Source organism: Pelophylax lessonae, assembly GCF_965119305.1.
Source record: "Pelophylax lessonae genome assembly, chromosome: 1".
NCBI lineage: Eukaryota > Metazoa > Chordata > Amphibia > Anura > Ranidae > Pelophylax > Pelophylax lessonae.
This window is the reverse complement of record NC_138768.1, coordinates 33,497,842-33,519,129: the sequence shown is the minus strand read 5'-3', so window position 1 is coordinate 33,519,129 and position 21,288 is coordinate 33,497,842. Positions and strand designations below refer to the sequence as shown.

Below are 21,288 nucleotides of genomic sequence, written 5' to 3'. Positions count from 1 at the left end.
ACGTCTATGGCTCAGTGCAGGTAATAACAGAAGTCTATGGCTCAGTGCAGGTAATAACAGACGTCTATGGCTCAGTGCAGGTAATAACAGAAGACTATGGCTCAGTGCAGGTAATAACAGAAGTCTATGGCTCAGTGCAGGTAATAACAGAAGACTATGGCTCAGCGCAGGTAATAACAGAAGACTATGGCTCAGTGCAGGTAATAACAGAAGTCTATGGCTCAGTGCAGGTAATAACAGAAGTCTATGGCTCAGTGCAGGTAATAACAGAAGACTATGGCTCAGTGCAGGTAATAACAGAAGAGTATGGCAGAGTGCAGGTAATAACAGAAGACTATGGCTCAGTGCAGGTAATAACAGAAGACTATGGCTCAGTGCAGGTAATAACAGAAGACTATGGCTCAGTGCAGGTAATAACCGAAGTCTATGGCTCAGTGCAGGTAATAACCGAAGTCTTTGGCTCAGTGCAGGTAATAACTGAAGTCTATGGCTCAGCGCAGGTAATAACAGAAGACTATGGCTCAGTGCAGGTAATAACTGAAGTCTATGGCTCAGCGCAGGTAATAACAGAAGACTATGGCTCAGTGCAGGTAATAACAGAAGACTATGGCTCAGTGCAGGTAATAACAGAAGACTATGGCTCAGTGCAGGTAATAACAGAAGACTATGGCTCAGTGCAGGTAATAACAGAAGACTATGGCTCAGTGCAGGTAATAACAGAAGTCTATAGCTCAGTGCAGGTAATAACAGAAGTCTATGGCTCAGTGCAGGTAATAACAGAAGTCTATGGCTCAGTGCAGGTAATAATAGAAGTCTATGGCTCAGTGCAGGTAATAACAGAAGACTATGGCTCAGTGCAGGTAATAACAGAAGACTATGGCTCAGTGCAGGTAATAACAGAAGACTATGGCTCAGTGCAGGTAATAACAGAAGACTATGGCTCAGTGCAGGTAATAACAGAAGACTATGGCTCAGTGCAGGTAATAACCGAAGTCTTTGGCTCAGTGCAGGTAATAACAGAAGACTATGGCTTAGTGCAGGTAACCAGCAGATGCACTGCACTGCACCTGTGGATCAGTTTGAATGAGCCCAGTGTATCTAGTGTACCAAAAAAATTGAACCGAGGTTCAGAGGGTGGGACTTTATATGAGGCTCTACCTAATGGGGGCTAGATACCTCCATCCCTATTCATGTTGAATATGAGGGGAATATCGTAACAAATCAATAAACAATATGCATCAGGCAGTGGGCTTGTATGAAGATAATAACGTAGAATGGTTGGACGCGGGCGATGTGGGCGGTTCCATCACGGCGCATCGGCGTCACGCCATCACTGCCGCACGCTTGATGTCTATTGACGCCACCGCGCTCGGCACGTGATTCCATCTCGCGCCCCTTATGGGGAGGATTGTTCGCCGCCTTCCGGGATGATGTTTCGTCCGGGAGGCGGCGATTTCCTTCCCACTGCAAGCGTGGACGTGACGCTGGGAGCTCCACCATGACCGACTCGGGTACTTGATTTGGACATTCTCCCCTTTTTTTGTTCATCATTTTTTCCCGTTTTACCTTCACTATTGGGTCTCCTGGCAGTGGTACTTTCTCTATGTCAATACTTATTGGTTCTCACGGTACTCCACACCTATCTCCTGTATGTTCACCTTTTTTCCCCATGCTTATCACCATACCTTTCTGGCATACGCCACCTTCATCACTCTTTCGGTATATTACCTTTTTGTAAAAATTTTTTTTTGCCTATCATTCTTCAAGTCACATTATTATGTCACCATTTTTTAATACTTATATATAATTTTGTACTCACCCCTACAGATTACTTTGGTTACTGCTAATATGATACCGCCCCCCCGTCAATACCTTGGCTACACTCCCTCTCTATGAATGTCCTCTTGATGTGCCCCATGTTGGTGGCTGGTTGGGCTCCCTCAGCTCCCGGTGTGGATATGCTGCCTTCTTGACCCAATCTACATGATGTTCTCTCAGTTTTGCATACTGACCCTACTGCTGTGTATATATATATTTTATGATGCACCTGCTCTTGATAAAGTGGTTATGTCCACGAAACGCGTCAAGCTTTTTACCGATGCATCTACTTTACTACGATTTGCATTTTACAATATGCACCTATAGCTACCTCGGACTCTATGTACAATTTTATTACATCATGTGTTTTCAATATTACGCTCTGTACTGTACCATGATCTGCTAATACTATATGTATGTACTATGCAATTGATGCAATGCTATACAAGTGTTTATGTAACAATAAACCTGTTTTGTTTTTTACCAATGTTCTCTAAACAAATTATTACCAACCGCATGTCCTCACACTTCATTTAAAGTCCCAATTCCCCCCTTTTTTTAACCGTCCCCCCAGTTTAGTACCTTTTTGTAGGTAGTGGGCTCCAATGTACTGATGTATAATAATTACTGCTATATTACTATGCTTCTACGTTATTATCTTCATACAAGCCCACTGCCTGATGTATTTTGTTTATTGATTTGTTACGATATTCCCCTCATATTCAACATATCTAGTGTACCAGTGTAGAGAACAGATAGGCCCATTGCTATTTGATTTTAATTAAAAACTGACCTCAGTCGTCGTCTTCTTCAGGATTTCTGCTGGTATGGCTGCCTGCTGCTGTCCCCCAGGCGCGTGTGTCTGACTGCTGCTCTCCCCCAGGCGGATATGGCTAACTGGCTGCTTCTGTCTCCCAGGCGTTTGTGGCTGGCTGGCTGCTGTCCCCCCAGGCTTGCATGGTTGGCTGGCTGCTGCTGCTGTCCTCCAGATTGGCATGGCTGGCTGGCTGCTGTCACGTCCAAACCCCCCCCCCCTCTCCCCAGGCGGTGCTAACTGGCTGCTGCTGTCCCCCAGGTGGGCATGGCTGGCTGGCTGCTGCTGTCCCCCAGGTGGGCATGGCTGGCTACTGCTGTCCCCCAGGCGGGCATGGCTGGCTGGCTGCTGCTGTCCCCCAGGTAGGCATGGATGCTGCTGTCCCCTGTATCCTGGCTGCTACTGTCCCAGGCGTAGTGCATTTGGTATCACTCTGCCTGTGACAGGAGCCGGTGCTATACAGGAAGGGTCAGCTCTGGTCTCTACTGCAGCTACATGCTTCCTTTACCATCAGTGCCATTCTTCACACTGATGCTCTTGGATGGCGGGTTGGGAACCTGAAATCTGTGCTTGCTGACCCACCATCCTAGATCGGGAGGTCGTGGGCCACGTGGCCTGAGGGCCAGCGGTTAGACACCCATGGTGTAGGGCCTCAATCTTGCCCTAAATGTCTTGGGAGAAGGGCATATTTACTTTTGGTCAGGTTATCATCCTCCCATGGGGTTTCCCTTCGGGGTAGCCCCACCAAGTACTTGGGTGAACCTTTCTTCGGCAGGTCCCCGAAGAAAGGGGTCTGCCTGGTTTTTGGCTAGTTGGATCATGGGTACTCCTTTCCCCATCAGGAGTCTTTCTTGAACCTCAGGGAATCAGGACCGAGGTCCTTTCTCTTCGGAGGTGGACCATATGTATACCCTGTGCAATTTTTTGTGTGGTTCACTTTGTGCGCTCACCTATTTTTTGCAGCTGGTGTTAATTTTGTATGTGCACGCGCTGCACCTCGGGGCTTACCAAAAACTTTGTCGAATGGACTAGTTCTATAAATTGTTGGGCATCAGCTAAGTTTGCAGCAAAAATAAATAACCTGTATTTATGAGATATACAAATATTAAACATTTTACTATAACATTATTCAAGTATGCAGTAATTCCCTTTTTTCCCTTTTTCCTTTATGGTGATGATGGTGCAAATAATGGGAAAATGTATGGGAAACAAATATAAAAATCGCACACAAAATACACATGGCATACAATTATAACCTTATACTGCACATATACTTCCCTACACAGTAGGTGGATACATAATTTTAGGGGTCTTCAGTTTAAAAACCTTTTCTGCATCAAATGTTACAAGAGGCATATCAAACTTGTGGTCTGCTGAAAGTCTTCTCTGCTCGCTGATGCAGCAGGAAAGGAGATGCATCTGTACCAGGGCTCGACAAACCCTATTCACCAGGTCACATTGGTGACTAGAATTAGTGGCATGGGCTACACTGCGACAGGTGTCTTGTCCCCATACTGCCCCGCAGGTGTGTGGACTCGTATACCACGCCGGCCAGTAATTGAGGGCCGCGGCTTTGCGGCCTGCTGTAGGGAGACGCTTACATCGGGGAACTGGCGCCATCTTGTGGTGGCCGGGGCTCCACAAAGATGGAAAGAGTTTTTATTTATTTATTTTTTTCCATAAAAATTCATTTTTTATTATTTTTTATTCTCTCCCTGTCATGCCACACAGCCGAAGGTCCCTTTCACATGGGCTGTCTGATCTGGTCCGCCTGTCAGTTTTTCAGGCAGTCCGCTGACCACTGCCACCATCCGATCCTGTCTGCCAAAAACAGATGGACGGTGGCCCTACTTTCCATCCATCCGACGGATCGAATCAGATGGCATCGGATTGAAATGGACAGGCAGTCCATTTTCATCCGACTGCCCCATGGAGGAGAGCGGGACTGTGTCCATGTTCTCTCTGCATTAGCAAAGAAATCCCCGTTGCTTAGCCGAGGTGCACATGTGAAAGGGGCCTAAGGTGGCATGAGTTACTGGATCTCCTATCGCCTCCAACCTGCTGCACTGTCCTTCCCTAGTGAGCCACTGCCCATCACACCATCAAGCCAAGTACACATGGACCGAATGCCGGGCAACATCAGCCGGTTCATTAAAAACTGGCCACCATTCAGGCCGGGGGTATGGCAGCTGGTCCGACAGAAGCCAGCCATTTGGCATGTGTGAAAAAAACTGGCTCCTAACTTTTTTAGCTGGCTCCTAGATTTCAAGCTAATTTGTTAAGCTCTGATCTGTACAGTAAGTTGTGTACAAGTTGTGGTGGGTGAGCAGGAGACATGATTAAAAGTGAAGTTGATGGGCTCATAGTATACTCAGAATGACTCTAGTGATGCGAACTAGAATGGGCCTTTCGTGTGACGACATGGTGGTTTGAGCTGAATTTAAGTTCACAAAGATGCTGGGCAGTGAATCTGATCAGAAAAAGTTGTTGGCCATTGAATTTGAGCTGAAGAAGGGGTTGCTCAACTCATTTGCACTAAAAATGGTGATGGCCAGTGAATTTGAGCCAAAGAAGGTGTTGGGCAGTATATTGAGATGAAAAAAAAAATTGTTGAGCATTACCTTCTAAGCTGAAAAAAGGTGGTGGGCATTTAATTTGAGCTGAAGTGGTGAGCAGGTCATTTAATTCGAAGAAGGTGGCAGCTAGTGAATTGAGACTAAAAAGGTGGTGGGCAATTAATTTGAGCTGAAAAAGGTGTTGGGCATTTAATGTGAGCAAAAAAGACTTTGAGAATTGAATATGAGCTGAAGAAGGTGTTGGGCATGGAGTTCTAGCCTCAGAATGGGTTGGCCATTAAATTTGAGCCGAAGAAGATGATGAGCATTGAATTGGAGCCGAGGATAATGTTGGGTATTAAATTGGAGCCGGGGATAATGTTGAGCATTGAATTGGAGCCGAGGATGGTGTTGGGCATTGAAATTGAGCTTAAGTAAGTGTTTGCCATTAAATTTGAGCGAAAGAAGTTTGAGCTGTGCATTTTAGTCGTAAAAGGTGGTGGGCAGTGAATTTGAGAACAAAAATGTGGTGGACAATTAATTTAAGCTGAAAAAGGTGTTGAGCATTGAATATGAGCTAAAGAAGGGGTTGAGCATTGAGTTGTAGCCTCAGAATGGGCTGACCATTAAATTAGAGCTGAGGATGGTGTTGGCATTGAATTGGAGCTGAGGATGGTGTTGGCATTGAATTGGAGCCGAGGATGGTGTTGGCATTGAATTGGAGCCGAGGATGGTGTTGGGCATATAATTGGAACCGAGGATGGTGATGGGTATTGAATTTGAGCCAGAGAAGGTAGTGGGCAGTGGATTGGAGCTGAATATGGTGTTAGGCAGGTTACTTGAGCTGAAGGGGGCAGCAGTGTTCATTTCGTCAACATTTTCGTCAGCAACCTTTTTAAAGTGAGGGAAACTAAACAAAGGGGTACACCACATTTTCGTCTACTGAAGAAAACTATGACAAAAATCAATTCAGTTTTTGTTAACGAACGAAAATGAAACGAAAATGTGAGGCAGATACGTTTGCCCTCGTGAACTTCTGGTTTCCACTGAGTTCCGCCTGTTTTTGCTCCCAGCAAGCAAGTGACTGTGCAGCCAGCATTACAGTCCTCCGAGTCCTCAGACCGTCCAGAGCAACACTGTGCATTACAGGCCTCCCGACGATAGTCACACTCCCGACTTATGACTAAGTCCGTCCAGAGCAGAGAGCACTGTGAGTGTGTATTTTACAATTACAGGCCTGAGACCTCCCCCCAGACCACCGTCTGTCCAGAGCACTGTGTGTGCATTACAGGCCTCCTCTGACCACCGGCATCCAGAGCACTGTGCATTACAGGCCATTTCTCAGACCTGAGACCACCATTCAGTGCTGTGCAGCATTACATGCGTTAGCCAACATCAAAAACTGAAACTGTGGACTCTATAATCATGGACTTCGCTGTTTGAATCTGATATGCTGGTTTACATCACCCGTTTGTGAGTAGACATCTTTTAATTTGTTATAAATAAAGGCCTTATTGAGGATAATGCGCTAGGCTGGTGCGCCCTTTCTTTGTGTTTTTGTTTGCAGTGCTATGTCGACCATCCCGGTCATAGAGGGCAGCAAGGTTTAGCCATTGGGGATGCCAAGTATGAGTCCTGTGACAGGAGTAATCTGGGAGCCCTGTTCCTGAGCGCAGGAGTAAGGTGCCAAGCATCGTAAATTTCTTTTGGAGCATTACATGCCTCTGAGGCAGACCACCATCCCAGAGCACTGTGCATTACAAACCTCCCCTCAGACCACCATCCAGAGCACTGTGCAGCATTACAGGCCTCTCATACCACCATCCAGAGCACTGTCCAACATTACAGGCCTCCTAGACCACCATCCAGAGCACTGTGCAGCATTAAAGGCCTCTCATACCACCATCCAGAGCACTGTGCCGCATTACAGGCCTCTCATACCACCATCCAGACCACTGTGCAGCATTACAGGCCTAGGCCTCTCATACCACCACCCAGAGCACTGTGCAGCATTACAGGCCTCCTCAGACCACTGTCCAGAACACTGTGTACAATACAGGCCTCCTCAGACCACCATCCAGAGCACTATGCATTACAGGCCTCCCTTCAGACCACCATGCAGCATTATAGGCCTCTGAGGCAGACCACCATCCCAGAGCACTGTGCATTACAAACCTCCCCTCAGACCACCATCCAGAGCACTGTGCAGCATTACAGGCCTCTCATACCACCATCCAGAGCACTGTCCAACATTACAGGCCTCCTAGACCACCATCCAGAGCACTGTGCAGCATTAAAGGCCTCTCATACCACCATCCAGAGCACTGTGCCGCATTACAGGCCTCTCATACCACCATCCAGACCACTGTGCAGCATTTCAGGCCTAGGCCTCTCATACCACCACCCAGAGCACTGTGCAGCATTACAGGCCTCCTCAGACCACTGTCCAGAACACTGTGTACAATACAGGCCTCCTCAGACCACCATCCAGAGCACTATGCATTACAGGCCTCCCTTCAGACCACCATGCAGCATTATAGGCCTCCCCTCTGACCACTGTCCCAGAGCACTGTGCAGTATTACAGGCCTACTCAGACCACCGCCCAGAGCGCTGCATGCAATGAATTACAGGCCTCCTCTTCAGACTGTCCAGAGCACTATGTGCATTACAGGCCTCCTCAGACCACCGTCCAGACCACCGTGCAGCATTACAGGCCGCCTCAGACCACCGTCCAGACCACCGTGCAGCATTACAGGCCACCTCAGACCACCGTCCAGCATTACAGGCCTCCTCAGACCACTGTCCAGAGTGGCTAAATCTGTATCTCTGAGTAGGTTCAAACCTTAATACCATAAAAAAATAACATATTAGATTTTTTTAATCCAGAAGTAGGAGTTTGGAAATTCTATAGAAATGCATTTATAATCCATTACAATTTAACTAAGCACATTAGATTTTATTTGACTAAAATTTACTGGAGATTTAGTTGACTAAAATACGACTAAAACAATTGCAGATGAGTAAAACGGGACTAAAACTAAAATGGCATTTTAGTAAACTAAAATTAAATCAAAATTCGATGCCAAAATTAACACGGGGAGTTGGTCAGTGGGCATTGAATTTGAGCTGCAGAAATTGGTGAACAGTGATTTTTGGGGGGGGGGGGGGAGTGTAAAGTTTGAGGACCAGCCTAAAGGTTAGGCTATGTTTAGCAGTATAGGCAAACCTGTTTACTAATCCTGTATTTATTACTGAAACTGCTACACTCAATATTGGCCATCACAACTATGGGAATTTTTAAATAACTATTTCCAGATGTCTTCAGACCAGTCTTGTGACACACAGGGTCCTTTGAAGATTTTCCCTGGTAGTTGGCCATTTGTGATGATGCAGGGAGTACTGTTGACATAATGACATCAGCGCTGTCCATTCCATCATCATGGTATATATACAGGGTGCTGTGTTGACAGGTCTAAGATGCCCTGCACTCTGTCCTCATTCATGGTGAAGATGTCTAGTGGCAGAAAGGAGTTGCTGCATGGGGTAGCATTGGAGAGGAGGCGAGTTTTGCAGCTGTTTTTTTCTTTTTCATTGGCAGGTTTGGAAAACAAAATAAAATTATAAGATTCAGCGCTGAATAAATGTAAACTCAGACCAGCAGCTAACACTCAAGTGTAATCCCACACCTTCAATGAATAAATATGCAATAGTGTAGCGCAGTCCGGTATCAATATAAATAGGCAAGCTTATATAAAACTTATAAAACCAAAATCATCATTGTTAAAAAGCCATGTATGGATAAAACGAAAGTTCATAAAGGTGAAGGTATAAACGGTAAGGAAACACACAGTCCACTAGTGATCCGGTGAATAAATTATTATGTGTGACTTCAGTGCTCATAAATCCCGTCCCCCGCTGAAGAAGTCTACGCCCACCTGACGTAACGCGTACGGGGGATTGGTCACACGGTCCTACGGCCATCCAACAACACGGAAGCCAGACACCTCTCAGCACGCTGCATACCCTGCTTGTTTTATGCCTGTCTAATCGGGATACAATGTAAGTGCAAAATTGTCTTTGAGCAATAAAATGTTATTACTGCAACAGAGAGCACTAGATTGTTTCCTCTTCTATCCATATGTTTTGGAGCATTTTGGGAAGGTGTATCCTTTGCGGTTCTGAGATATCGGTATGCAGGAGGTTCTGATCTGGCTCTATTGAAATCGTTTTGCTGATCATCGTGGAGATTGATTCATGCTTTTAGACCCTGTAGGGTGAAGTTCTTGAGGTGAGAGGCAGAGAATGCCGGGTGACGGGATTTATGAGCACTGAAGTCACACATAATAATTTATTCACCGGATCACTAGTGGACTGTGTGTTTCCTTACCGTTTATACCTTCACCTTTATGAACTTTCGTTTTATCCATACATGGCTTTTTAACAACGATGATTTTGGTTTTATAAGTTTTATATAAGCTTGCCTATTTATATTGATACCGGACTGCGCTACACTATTGCAGGTTTGGAAAACAACAACAACAAAAAATGCTTTTAAAAGTATTTTGTGCTGCAACCACCATGTGAAATAGAGATAAATCTGTATTTAGTCATCTCAATTGGACACTCTGTGTTCATAGCATTTCCCAATTGGCTGTCAAGAATCATTTACAGGAAAATGTTGGGCTTTCATTCAGAAGAGTAACCCCGCTGCTTCTGTGTTCTACTCTGAGCCACAGGGTGTCATAGATTCGGGGACTCCCGCTGTGCCTCCGATGTGACCAATTTACTTGTCAGCCTCTTCAGAAGTTGGCAGATTTTTGTGTCGTAAATCCATTTTATACCATATTCAGCAGGAAATAACTTTCTGTGCTCCGGCTGGCTGTCAAAGATTAAATAATTTAGTAAAAAACCTTAAGTTGTCATAAAACAAGGCATCCCTGCCATGGCTCTGTATAACCAGTTAAACTATTTACCCCATTTCCCTGTAGTGAAAGAGAGGGGACATTTAGGACCTGACGAAAAAAAGTTTGTCTGGGCTCACCTCCACCTCTCCCGCTACCAACTGACAGAGGAGAACAGGGACGGTTCCTGGTGCATCTTGTAAGCAGAGAACTTTTTATGGGTTCGGTTTCTGAGAAAGGCCCTTCTACATGTGGCTGCCATGGGGACCCCATAGTCACCAAGTATTAAAGAAAGTGTTGATGGTTCACCAATATTAAAAAGAGATTATCAGACCCTTTCACGTGTGAACAATGCTTCTCGAAAAGCTGTTGGCTTTTTGTATCTTGCTAGCTTCTGTTGTGATATTCTGAACCAGTTTAGACATTAATTTGTAATTGTTTCTGGTCTTCACTTATCTCTGTACCAAGTCTTGAAATATGAACTTAAAATTGAACTCCAGGCAGTTATAGAGACGCAAATAATGGAGCTAGGTTTTCATAATTAAGTTAATACTTTATTAAATGTTGTTTAAGGACTTGAATTAGACCTTTTATCAGCCTCCTGCAGTCTTGCAAGAAGGTAAAAAAATTACAAAAACAGACAATAAGCAACAATAAAATGAAAAATATGTAAAAAATACTTATGCCTGGCCTTTGGTTCAGTGCTGAGTCTAATTTGCTTGCAGAGTAAGTCCAGTCTGATGTATCTGAGTTACTGTCTCTCAGAATTGTGACTTTTATTGTACAGTAAAACCTTGGTTTGAGAGTAACTTGGTTTGAGAGCGCTTTGCAAGACAAGCACATTTTTTAAATAAATTATGACTTGATATACAAGCGATGTCTTGATATACAAGTAGCCTCATGTATAAAAAAGAAGAGAGGAGCCTCTAAAGTGTAGCAATATTGTTACATTTAATGAAGGTTCAATATTTAGCAACTCACATGGTTGATGATTAAAACAGGCACATCTAAGTATGGAGGCATCCGGGGTAAAGCTGTCAACAAAGACCATCCTCCGCACAGCCCATCTTCATCATCCCTTCCCCGCTGCACTCCACGAGTGATTCAAAGCCTCACTTTCAGATCACTCTACTGCAGGCTATTCTTCCCGGTCACGATTGCAGACTGACAGTGGTGAGAGTCGGTGGTTCAGAAGATAGTCTATGTGGACAGCTTTACCCCAGATGCCTGCATACTTAGATGTGCCTATTTTAATCATCAACCATGTGAGTTGCTAAATGTTGAACCTTCATTAAATGGAACCATATTGCTACACTTAGAGACTCATCTCTTTTATATTCTGTAGCTCTGCTAGATTTTGCTTCTAATCCCCTTGGGAACGCTGCATATTGTGGATGGACATTTTATGGTTACACAACCAATCACATTGCTATAATCTTTGTATATAGACTATAAACTGAAGGACTTGTGGAACGAATCATCCGAGTTTCTATTATTTCTTATGGGGAAATTTGCTTTGATATAAGAGTGCTTTGGATTACAAGCATGTTTCCAGAACGAATTATGCTCGCAATCCAAGGTTTTACTGTACTTAGAAGTTTTGATGTCAGTGAGAACTCAGGACATCATATTCAGCCATCTTTTCCAGTCCCTGGAGAGGGTGTTTACAGAAATAACATACTAAGGGTTAGGCTGAAGCGACTGGAGAGTATATATGATGTTCCAGTGGATATACCTTTGCTACCTACTAATCGATTTTTATATCTAAAAGGCTGCACAAATTTGACAACCAACATATTATTGCACAGAATGAAATTACTATTTTATTAGAGACCAAAAATCTAAATTGGATACATCTAAATCTTAGAAGGTCTAATGTATCGTATTAGCCTTCTGAACCTTATAATACAGGCGTGTTTGATTGGCATCTTCCTATTCTTTTGTGTTACCACTTGTTATGAAGGTAACTTCATTATGGCAGGAATTATTGAACTGTAAAAAAAACCTAAAGCTGGCCACCACTTAATAACTTTTTTCTCAACCCTGAATAGTTTAATAGATTTTTGGAAATATTAAATACCTTTTTTATGAGGTGCTATCTAACACTTCCTGCTTTACTTCCTAGACCCAGGGGTCTCCAAACTTTGTAACAAGGGGCCAGTTTACTGTCCTTTAAATTTTAGTGGGCTGCACTGTGGCCAGTGGGAGTAGAAAATGTCCTCGCGTCAGTGGGAGTAAACAATGCCCCATGACTGGTATTAGGGGGAGGAATAATCTCCCATCGTTAGTATCAAGGGGAGGAATAGTGCGCCATCATTGATGTCAGTGGGTGTAATAGTGCCCCATCATTTGTCAAAGGAATGAATAGTGCCCCATTATTGATGTCAATGGGAGGAATAGTGCCCTGTTTAGGGTTAGAGTTTAGTCCCAGTAATTGCAAAACAAGGGTATCAAATCAAAGCATCTTGGTAAATATCAAATTAAAAATAAAAACATGGACTGCATCACACAACAAGTTTTTTTTTTTCCTTCCTTACCTTCAGGAACTGTCTTTGGGAAATAGACGTTTGAGTGTTGGCAGCATTGCTGCAGATGTTGAAGGGGTGGGGGGTCAGCCGGTCAGTGCTCAGACCATAGGTCTCACACTGCATCAAATTGATCTGCATGGCTGTCATCCCAGAAGGAAGTCTCTTTCTTGCACAAGAAAGCCCGCAAACAGTTTGCTGAAGACAAGCAGACAAAGGACATGGATTACTGGAACCATGTCCTGTGGTCTGATGAGACCAAGATAAACTTATTTGGTTCAGATGGTGTCAAGCCTGTGTGGTGGCAACCAGGTGAGGAGTACAAAGACAAGTGTATCCTGCTTACAGTCAAGCATGGTGGTGGGAGTCTCATGGTCTGAGGCTGCATGAGTGCTGCTGGCACTGGGGAGCTACAGTTCATTGAGGGAACCATGAATGCCAACATGTACTGTGACATACTGAAGCAGAGCATGATCCCCTCTCTTCGGAGATTGGGTATTCCAACATAACGACCCCATACACACCTCCAAGACAACCACTGCTTTGCTAAAGAAGCTGAAGGTAAAGGTGATGGACTGACCCAGCATGTCTCCAGACCAAAACCCTATTGAGCATCTGTGGGGAATCCTCAAATGGAAGGTGGAGAAGCGCAAGGTCTCTAACATCCACTAGCTGTAGTTGCAGAGGAGTGGAAGAGGACTCCAGTGCCAACCTGTGAAGCTCTGGTGAACTCCATGCCCAAGAGGGTTAAGGCAGTGCTGGAAAATAATGGTGGCCACACAAAATATTGACACTTTGGGCCCAATGTGGACATTTTCATTTAGGGGTGTACTCACTTATGTTGCCATCAGTTTAGACATTAATGGCTGTATGTTGAATTATTTTGAGGGGACAGCAAATTTACACTGTTATACAAGCTGTACACTCACTACTTTACATTGTAGCAAAGTTTCATTTCTTCAGTGTTATCACATTAAAAGATAGAATAAAATATTTACAAAAATGTGAGGGGTGTACTCACTTTTGTGAGATACTGTATGTCAGTATTTTGGGACGAGCATGTAAAAGTCATCAATGGCAACCAGGTATCTCTGAACTGGTCCTCTCTCCCATGGAGAGCTGCTGTCAAGTTTTCCATTATCTTAATTTCATCAATCCTTCATAACTAATGTTTTAACGTCGGCACAGTAACACTTTTCCATAGATCGGGGATACGATCCCATGCTTTGTGTCTGAGTCTTGTGAGCTGTGCTGTAATTGTGGTTTTATAAAATGTGTTCTTTTCTTTGGTTGCCAACCACAAACCTAAGATTTCATCTGACCATCCCTGTTACCAACTTGTGCATTTTGGAGAAAGGAGGGTGGCCCTGCATTTTGTAGAACATCCCCTATTCTCTCAATACAGTTTGCACCCAACAATATTGTTGCACCCAACTTCTGCCAAAACTTTTTATTTTGCTTTGGGGTAGATTGGTGAGGGATTTGGGGTAATATCCGTTTTTCTTGCTGTCTGTATATATTTTGGGACATTTTTCCTTCCTTCCTGTTCAGACATGATGGGTGTCCTGTATATTCAGGCTGGAATTCTTAAAGGATTTTGACTTTCACTAGAAACCCCAAGAAGTAAATGATGTATTGGTACATTTATCTTTGAGCTGTTGGTGATGTTGTGTTATCTTTGCACCCATTGTGGTTCCCTTGTCACCCAATTTTTTATTTTTTTCTCCTTTTACAGGAGGGGCCCGGGGAGTGGTCAGCACTGGAGGCTGAGGTTTTAATGAAGGACGATGAGATCTGCGGAACCAGGAACCCCACTCTCCATAAGATCTTGCTGGATACAAGATTCGAGCTGCCTTTTGGTGAGTTTTGGAACGTTTTGTATCTAATCCAGAAACTTTCCTCTTCTTCCTGTACACATCCAGCATAAACTGAAGATAAAACTGTTGGATGTAAGAACAATAGTGGACTTCGCTTATAATATGTGAGCTCTACAAAGTAGACACCTAAAGAATGATACAAAAGCAGTATACAATGCACACATACTGATACACTATGGCAGTGATGGCGAACCTTGGCACCCCAGATGTTTTGGAACTACATTTCCCATGATGCTCAACTACATTGCAGAGCGCATGAGCATCATGGGAAATGTAGTTCCAAAACATCTGGGGTGCCAAGGTTTGCCATCACTGCACTATGGGGTTTATTTACTAAAGGCAAATCCACTGAGCACTTGGAAGTGCAGTCGCTATAGATCTGAGGGGGACTTGCAAGAAAAATAAAAAACAGCATTTCTCTTGCGTCCTATGACAGACGCAGCCTCTTCCAAGTTTTATCACTATTGGGTAATGGCGCCCTCTGCAGGAGTAGGCTAGGCAGCAAGAAACTATAGCTCATCACCCAATAGTGATGAAACTTGGAAGAGGCTGCGTCTGTCAGAGGACTCAGAGAAAATAATTTTACGGTAAGTTCTTACAAAAATTCTATTTTTTGTTTGCACATGATTGGATGATCGAAATAAGCAGATCTTCCCTTCAGATCTACAGCGACTGCACTTACAAATGCACTTGCAGTGCACAGTGGATTTACCTATGGTAAATCAACTCCTATATCAGTGATGGGGAACCTTGGCACCCCTTTTGGAATTACATTCCCCATGATGCTCATGCACTCTGCAGTGTAGCTGAGCATCATGGGAAATGTAGTTCCAAAACATCTGGGGTGCCAAGGTTCGCCATCACTGCGCTATATGTATTAGTTACCTGGAGTTAATAGCTGATTGGGTAACCCCCAAGGGTCATATCAGACTGACCTTACCAAATCATGGTACGATGGCTCTAACGCAGGCTCCAAAGTAGAGCTGCCCAATTCTGGATAAAACGAGAATCAGGATTTTTTTTTGCTTAGAATATCATGATTCAGAAGAACTTTTTTTTTATTTTAACCACTTGCGGACCGCTCGCCGCAGATATACTGCAGCAGGCTGACTCGGCTGTGCGAATCGCCGTACCTTTATGGCTTCCCGCGGGAGCGTACCTGGGGGTGCGTTCCCCCTTTTACCAGTGGGGAAGCTGAATCATGGGGCTGGTGGCCGCAATTGCCGCCGGGCACTCGGGTTCGCTCCTTGTCTAAAGAGAAGGGCGGTCTGCTGTTATAAACACAGCAGACCGTTGTTCTCTCTGCCATCAACACAGAGCTCCTGTATTCCTTCTATTTAGGAACACAGGTCTCTGTGTTGATGTCACAGGCCCCTCCCCCTCACAGTTAGAAAGCACCCCCTGGGCTCACATTTAACCCTTTGATCACCCCTGGGTTAACCCCTTCACTGCCAGTGTCATTAGTACAGTAACAGTGCATATTTTTAGCACTGATTACTGTAGTAATGTCACTGGTCCCCCCCAAAAGTGTCAGAAAGGTCAGTTGTCCGATCTGCTCTCCACAATTTTGCACGCCTGCTAAAAATCGCTGATCACCGCCATTACTAGTAAAAAAAATAAAAATGACATAAATCTTTCCCCTAGCTTGTAGACGGGATAACTTTTGCACAAACCAATCAAAATACGCTTATTGGGATTTTTTTTTTTACCAAAAATATGTAGCAGAATACAAATTGGACTAAAATGATGAAAAATTAGATTTTTTGGGGGGGAATGTTATATAGTAGAAAGTGAAAAATGTTTTTTTTTTTGTTTTTTTTCATAATTGTTGCTTTTTTTTGTCTATAGTGCAAAAAGTAAAAATCGCACAGGGGATCAAATACCACCAAAAGAAAGCTCTTTTTGTGGGGAAAAAAAAGACATCAATGTTATTTGGGTACAGCGTCGCACGACCGCCCAATTGTCCATTAAATATTGCAGTGCCGGAATGCAAAAAATGGCCTGGTCATTAAGGGGGAATATTTTCCGCTCGAGAAGTGGTTAAAGATTTACAACCCCTGAACATTGTTATCAACCATGATGGCAATAAAATGAGACATACCGTATATACTCGAGTATAAGCCGAGTTTTTCAGCACATTTTTTTGTGCTGAAAACGTCCCCCTCGGCTTATACTCGAGTCAAGGAAAAAAAAAAAAAAAAAAATTCCCTGTCCGCACCGACGGGCTTAAGCTTTAAAAATGGCGCCGCCCGTCGCATACATGTCACCGCGCACGCGCCGCCGCTCGTGTAATTTCGGCTATTCCCGGCCTCTCCCGAGCGGTGGCGCCGCTCGGGAGAGGCCGGGAATAGCCGAAAGTATACGAGCGGCGGCGGCGCGTGCGCAATGACGTGTCGGCGCCGGGCGGCGCCATTTTTAAAATGAAGGCGCCTCTGGAACAGGTAAGTGAAACAGCTTCACTACCTGCCATTATGCAGGGCTGCGGACACACTACAAGGGATGCAGTGCTGCGGGCATGGTCCACCTGTACCATGCCCACAGCACTGCATCTCCTGTAGTATGCCCACAACCCCGGATCCTCTTGTACCATGCCAGTACCCTGCATTCTCCTGTACCATGCTAGTACCCTGCATTCTCCTGCACCATGCCAGTACCCTGCATTCTCCTGTACAATGCCAGTACCCTGCATTCTCCTGTACCATGCCAGTACCCTGCATTCTCCTGTACCATGCCAGTACCCTGCATTCTCCTGTACCATGCCAGTACCCTGCATTCTCCTGTACCATGCCAGTACCCTGCATTCTCCTGTACCATGCCAGTACCCTGCATTCTCCTGCACCATGCCAGTACCCTGCATTCTCCTGCACCATGCCAGTACCCTGCATTCCCCTGTACCATGCCCGCCGCCCTGCATTCTCACCCTAGGCTTATACTCGATTCAATGATTTTTCCCATCTTTTTGTGGTAAAAGTAGGAGCCTCGGCTTATACTCGGGTCGGCTTATACTCGAGCATATACGGTAATACTCTTTGCTTCAATTGAAAGCAATGGAATGAAAAATAATGTCATGTGTAAAGAAATACAAAAAATTACCATTAAGTTAAAATATAGGGTCTTTTTTTTTTTTAAGTACTTGTCGATGCCAATTACTGATACCTACCGCAGTTTTTTGTTTACGCATCAGCTGTCAGCAATGGTACAAAGCATTGAAAAGTTATTTTAAAAATTAAATTAATAATTTTTATTCAATTTTGCATTTTTTTTTCAATGTGAAACCTGTAAATGGAGGTTAAAGGTGTAAAAATATTAATGAACAAAGCAAAAAAAAAAATTAATAGTTTATAACAGCTTTTTTCAACCAGGTTTTTTTTATTCAAGGGTGCCTTGGCAAAATGCCAAAATTTTGCCCAATTTATGTATACAAGGCAGCAAATGGATTAAACCTTCCTTTTAGTTACACAAAGCCACAAGTTTTCCTTGTTGCAATCTTCCAGCCACCAGCGTCCTAACAACCGGTGACGTAATCAGTTCATAAGAAGAATGTTGGGCACCTACACAGCATCCTTGTCTTCCCCTCCCCTGCCCCGTATTCATGGGGTCACAGTAGCTGAGTGATCGAGAGAAACTGAGGGAGAAGAGAAACATTAGAATACTAGTCAGTACCAGTGTACAAAAGTGTATTTGTTTTGGAATATTAAATCACCTAATGTTGGGTTTTCTGTGATATGTAAAGCTTTTATTTTTTTTTCATCAAGATTGTACATAATTTTAAAGGGTGCCTTGACTTAAAAAAAAAAAAAAGTTGAGAAACAGTGGTTTATAAAATACAAGTAAATAAATAAAAAAAATCAGTAGGAAATAATAATTAAATGGAGAAGAGAAACCTTAGAATACTAGTCAGTACCAGGGTGCAAAAGTGTATTTTGGAATATTAAATCACCTAATGTGTGTCCTGTGTGTGGATGTTCTGTGATAGGTAAAGCTTTTAGTTTAGTTTTTTCATCAAGATTGTACATCATTTTAAAGGGTGCCTTGACTTAAAAAAAAAAAGAAAGTTGAGAAACAGTGGTTTATAAATTAGAAATAAATAAAAAAAATCATCAGGAAATAAATACATGGAGAAGGAGAATAAGGAGTTTTTAAGGCTGATTAGAGTAAATGAATGGTTAATAAGGGGTTAAACAGAGAACAATTTAAATAAAATCCACAAAAATTCTATATATTTTTTTAATTGACAAGGTTTCTTTTAACTGACTTCATTTGCAGACCGATGTTCATCAGTTGGATCTGTAAATGAATGAAAAGATACAATGTTTCTTTTTATCTCTTTCAGCAAGGAGCAATGTTGTTGATAAACATTGCTAGTTGCTTTTTTTTTTTTGACAGCTGTGAGCAGGGAACTGCTCTGCACTTGTTACATGATCCTTGGAAATGCTGGATTAGATTCCTGTGGGGGTTAATCATGCAGCTCTTCTCTAAAGGTGACCATACAACATACAATCTGATTGTACAAGCTTCTATTAACCTACCTGATTTGATGCAGATTGAATGGGTTGTTAGATGTGTCCAACTATTACATATTTTAGGCAAATCTAAAAGAACCTTGGGCAGAGGTTGTACAATCAGATTGTATAGTGTATGGTCAGCTTTAGGTCGGGGATAGGTCCTCCAGGTAGAGATAAAGTTATTTCTTCTTGTGCTCTATCCCCCCCCCCGTTTTTTTGCTGTGCCTGCAGAATATATCTGTGTAGGCACAATCTCATCCTGTCCTTCATGGTGCCCTACCCCAGTCCTCTTTTTATCAGATTATTGGCTCTAATTATTTTTGTTACCACCAATCAGGAGTATTCCAGTACACAGTGGAATGATACTGTGTGCTATCTTCTCACCAACGCTCAAGATGGTGCCGTTGTACCACAATGGAACATTCAGCTCCTTTTCCCAGCGGGCTCTGTGAATTATTTTTTTTTTTTATGGCAGTTTTATAAATTGAATATTGTATGTGATTGGCTGTCCCTGGCAGGACAGTTCTTTATCCTTTCCCTGTGTCCTGAGAGCTGGACCATGGTAAAGAATAGGAGATTATCATACAGGCCGGTGTGCTTTCATATTCCATTGTTTAGTGATTTGCAGAGAATGTTTATATGCTTTACTCCTTCCCGGGGTCACCAAGTCACCAAGTCATCACCTACCGCCCCCCCCCCCCCCCCGTCCATGTACCCGTCACCTCTAGATGGTGTCTATCCTAATCCTAAAGTGATAATGAAGTGTCACTGTCACATCTCTGCCAAAACCATAAACCCGATTCCTCTGGGACAGGTACCATTATTATTTTTATATGTTTGCAGTTAAACTGTGAGCCCACTTAATGCTGAGAGAGAAAAAATCCTGCGTGTGTGACATACATTCTACTGTGCTTTATTTATCTCTTTCTCTCTCTTCTCTTTCACCCCTCTCCCCCCTCCTTTCCCCCTCTCTCCCCCCTCCTTTCCCCCTCTCTCCCCCCTCCTTTCCCTCTCTCTCTCCCCTCCTTTCCCTCTCTCTCCCCCCTCCTTTCCCTCTCTCTCTCCCCTCCTTTCCATCTCTCTCTCTCCCCTCCTTTCCATCTCTCTCTCTCCCCTCCTTTCCATCTCTCTCTCTCTTTCCCCTCCTTTCCATCTCTCTCTCTCTCTCCCCTCCTTTCCATCTCTCTCTCTCTACCCTCCTTTCCCCCTCTCTCTCTCCCTTCCTTTCCCCCTCTCTCTCTCCCTTCCTTTCCCCTCTCTCTCTCCCCTCCTTTCCCTCTCTCTCTCCCCCCTCCTTTCCCTCTCTCTCTCCCCCCTCCTTTCCCTCTCTCTCTCCCCCCTCCTTTCCCTCTCTCTCCCCCCCCCTCCTTTCCCTCTCTCTCCCCCCCTCCTTTCCCTCTCTCTCTCCCCCCCTCCTTTCCCTCTCTCTCTCCCCCCTCCTTTTCCTCTCTCTCCCCCCTCCTTTTCCTCTCTCTCTCTCCTCCTTTTCCCCTCTCTCTCCCCTCCTTTTCCCCTCTCTCTCCCCTCCTTTTCCCCTCTCTCTCCCCTCATTTTCCCCTCTCTCTCCCCTCCTTTTCCCCCCTCTCTCCCCTCCTTTTCCCCTCTCTCTCTCCCCTCCTTTTCCCCTCTCTCTCTCCCCTCCTTTTCCCTCTCTCTCTCTCCCCTCCTTTTCCCTCTCTCTCTCCCCTCCCTTTTCCCTCTCTCTCCCCTCCCTTTTCCCTCTCTCTCTCTCTCCCCTCCTTTTCCCTCTCTCTCTCCCCTCCCTTTCCCTCTCTCTCTCCCCTCCTTTCCCTCTCTCTCTCTCTCTCTCTCTCTCTCTCTCTCTCTCTGTGTCCCCTCCTCTCTCTCTCTCTCTCTCTCCCCTCCTTTCTCTCTCTCTCTCTGTCTCTCTCTCTCTCTCTCTCTCTGTCCCCTCCTTTCTATCTCTCTCTCTCCCCCCTCCTTTCTATCTCTCTCTCTCTCTCCCCCCTCCTTTCTCTCTCTCTCTCTCTCTCTCTCCCCCCTCCTTTCTCTCTCTCTCTCTCTCTCCCCCCTCCTTTCTCTCTCTCTCTCTCCCCTCCTTTCTCTCTCTCTCTCTCCCCCCTCCTTTCTCTTCTCCCCTCTCCACCTTCTTCTCTTATTCTCTCCCCCCCTTTCTCTTCTCCTCCCCCCCCCCTTTCTCTTCTCCTCTCCCCCCCTTTCTCTTCTCCTCTCCCCCCTTTCTCTTCTCCCCCCCCTTTCTCTTCTCTTCTCCCCCCTTTCTCTTCTCTTCTCCCCCCCCCCCCTTTCTCTTCTCTTCTCCCCCCCCCCTTT

The 21,288-nt window shown here is 44.4% G+C and overlaps 1 protein-coding gene across 1 annotated transcript in view; it reads left to right on the top strand.

Moving 5' to 3' along the window:
* UNC13B (unc-13 homolog B) overlaps positions 1 to 21,288 on the top strand; it is a 703,803-nt gene that overhangs the window by 172,134 nt on the left and 510,381 nt on the right. The window contains exon 4 of the mRNA XM_082256386.1: positions 14,350 to 14,473. Coding sequence (XP_082112512.1) covers positions 14,350 to 14,473 — 124 coding nt within the window. The remainder of the gene's footprint in view (positions 1 to 14,349; positions 14,474 to 21,288) is intronic.